Source organism: Coturnix japonica, chromosome 9 (assembly GCF_001577835.2).
Source record: "Coturnix japonica isolate 7356 chromosome 9, Coturnix japonica 2.1, whole genome shotgun sequence".
NCBI classification, from domain to species: domain Eukaryota; kingdom Metazoa; phylum Chordata; class Aves; order Galliformes; family Phasianidae; genus Coturnix; species Coturnix japonica.
In genome coordinates this window covers 5,816,855-5,819,081 of record NC_029524.1, presented here as the reverse complement: position 1 = coordinate 5,819,081, position 2,227 = coordinate 5,816,855, and the positions used below count along the sequence as shown (strand labels likewise).

The window sequence follows — 2,227 nt, the reverse complement described above, 5'->3', positions numbered from 1 at the left end:
GGGGGGACCCCAATGGGATGGCAGTGTTCCATGCATGGCGGCTGATGGGACCATGGCACACCACCAGGGTCCATGCACGGTGACCATGAACCACAAGGCCACCACCACCACCACCCACATCCAGCCCACCTGGACCCACAGATCCTGAACCTGGAGCCCCCCCAGCCCCACATCCCCTGCAGGGCTCTATAGGGACACCGATGGGACACCCGACCTGCCACCCCATAAGGGTTCTGGGGGTCCCTCCTTTGCTGCTGCCCCCAGGAGCAGAGCCACCATCCCCCCCTTCCCCATCCAGAAGCTGTGGGTCGTCCCCATCCCATCACCCCACAAGCTCGGGGCTCTCCCCATCGCTCACCCCACAGCGTGGCCCCAATCCAGGGGGCAGCAGCACTGGGGAGCCCGTGACAAACATCCCCCATGGGGACACTGCTGTCCCCAAATGCCACCAGGTTGGGGCTCCATTGACACAGAGGGAGGGGACCGTGCCCCATAAGTGGCACCGGGAGGGACCGTGCCCCATAAGTGGCACCGGGGCAGGGATCGCAGCCCATCATCACCTCATCCCATCCCCATCCCCGGTCCCCACCACGACGCCACCTTCACTCTGCCCCCGACTCCGGGTGCCCCTCAGCATCCAGGCACCCGTTCAGCTGTGGGTCGGGGGCTTGTGGGTCGTAGTCCTCATCCAAAAAGTCCAAGGAGTTGTTGCTGGGCAGCCCCCGGATGGTGAATTTATGGGACACTTTGGTCCAATGCTCGCGGTTGCTGGCGACGCGCTCGTAGAGCTCGGAGGCTTTGGGGAACAGGTCCTGCAGTAACCTGGATGGGGAGGAGGACGGGGGGCAACGTGGGTCATCAACCCCAACGTGGGTCCATCAACCCCAATGTTGGATCCATCAACCCCAACGTTGGATCGTTGGATCCATCAACCCCAATCTTGGATCCATCAACCCCAATTTTGGATCCATCAACACCAACGTTGGATCCATCAACCCCAACGTGGATCCATCAACCCCAACATTGGATCCATCAACCCAACGTGGATCCATCAACCCCAACATTGGATCCATCAACCCAACGTTGGATCCATAAACCCCAACGTTGGATCCATGAACCCCAACGTTGGATCCATCAACCCCAATGTTGGATCCATCAACCCCAANGGGGGGACCCCAATGGGATGGCAGTGTTCCATGCATGGCGGCTGATGGGACCATGGCACACCACCAGGGTCCATGCACGGTGACCATGAACCACAAGGCCACCACCACCACCACCCACATCCAGCCCACCTGGACCCACAGATCCTGAACCTGGAGCCCCCCCAGCCCCACATCCCCTGCAGGGCTCTATAGGGACACCGATGGGACACCCGACCTGCCACCCCATAAGGGTTCTGGGGGTCCCTCCTTTGCTGCTGCCCCAGGAGCAGAGCCACCATCCCCCCTTTCCCCATCCAGAAGCTGTGGGTCGTCCCCATTCCATCACCCCACAAGCTCGGGGCTCTCCCCATCACTCACCCCACAGCGTGGCCCCAATCCAGGGGACAGCAGCACTGGGGAGCCCCTGCCCCATATCCCCCATGGGGACACTGCTGTCCCCAAATGCCACCAGGTTGGGGCTCCATTGACACAGAGGGAGGGGACCGTGCCCCATAAGTGGCACCGGGAGGGACCGTGCCCCATAAGTGGCACCGGGGCAGGGATCGCAGCCCATCATCACCTCATCCCATCCCCATCCCCGGTCCCCACCACGACGCCACCTTCACTCTGCCCCCGACTCCGGGTGCCCCTCAGCATCCAGGCACCCGTTCAGCTGTGGGTCGGGGGCTTGTGGGTCGTAGTCCTCATCCAAAAAGTCCAAGGAGTTGTTGCTGGGCAGCCCCCGGATGGTGAATTTATGGGACACTTTGGTCCAATGCTCGCGGTTGCTGGCGACGCGCTCGTAGAGCTCGGAGGCTTTGGGGAACAGGTCCTGCAGTAACCTGGATGGGGAGGAGGACGGGGGACAACGTGGGTCCATCAACCCCAACGTTGGATCCATCAACCCTAATGTTGGATCCATCAACCCCAATGTGGGTCCATCAACCCCAACGTTGGATCCATCAACCCCAACGTTGGATCCATCAACCCCAATCTTGGATCCATCAACCCAACGTTGGATCCATCAAACCCCAACGTTGGATCCATCAACCCCAATCTTGGATCAATCAACCCCAGTGTCG

The 2,227-nt window shown here is 61.1% G+C and overlaps 1 protein-coding gene across 3 annotated transcripts; it reads left to right on the top strand.

Moving 5' to 3' along the window:
* Positions 1-6: 6 nt before the first annotated feature.
* Positions 7-1,993, top strand: LOC116653850 (vegetative cell wall protein gp1-like). Of its 3 annotated transcripts, XM_032446609.1 has the most exons (3): positions 7-442; positions 1,608-1,652; positions 1,683-1,993. In XM_032446609.1, exons 1-3 carry the CDS (start codon positions 201-203, stop codon positions 1,984-1,986), a joined length of 591 nt encoding a protein of 196 aa, XP_032302500.1. In that variant the 5' UTR covers positions 7-200; the 3' UTR covers positions 1,987-1,993. The 3 variants fall into 3 exon arrangements, with proteins under 3 accessions (XP_032302500.1, XP_032302498.1, XP_032302499.1); XM_032446607.1 differs by having other exon boundaries at positions 1,608-1,993; XM_032446608.1 differs by lacking the exons at positions 1,608-1,652; positions 1,683-1,993 and adding an exon at positions 518-888 and having other exon boundaries at positions 7-487.
* Positions 1,994-2,227: the final 234 nt, after the last annotated feature.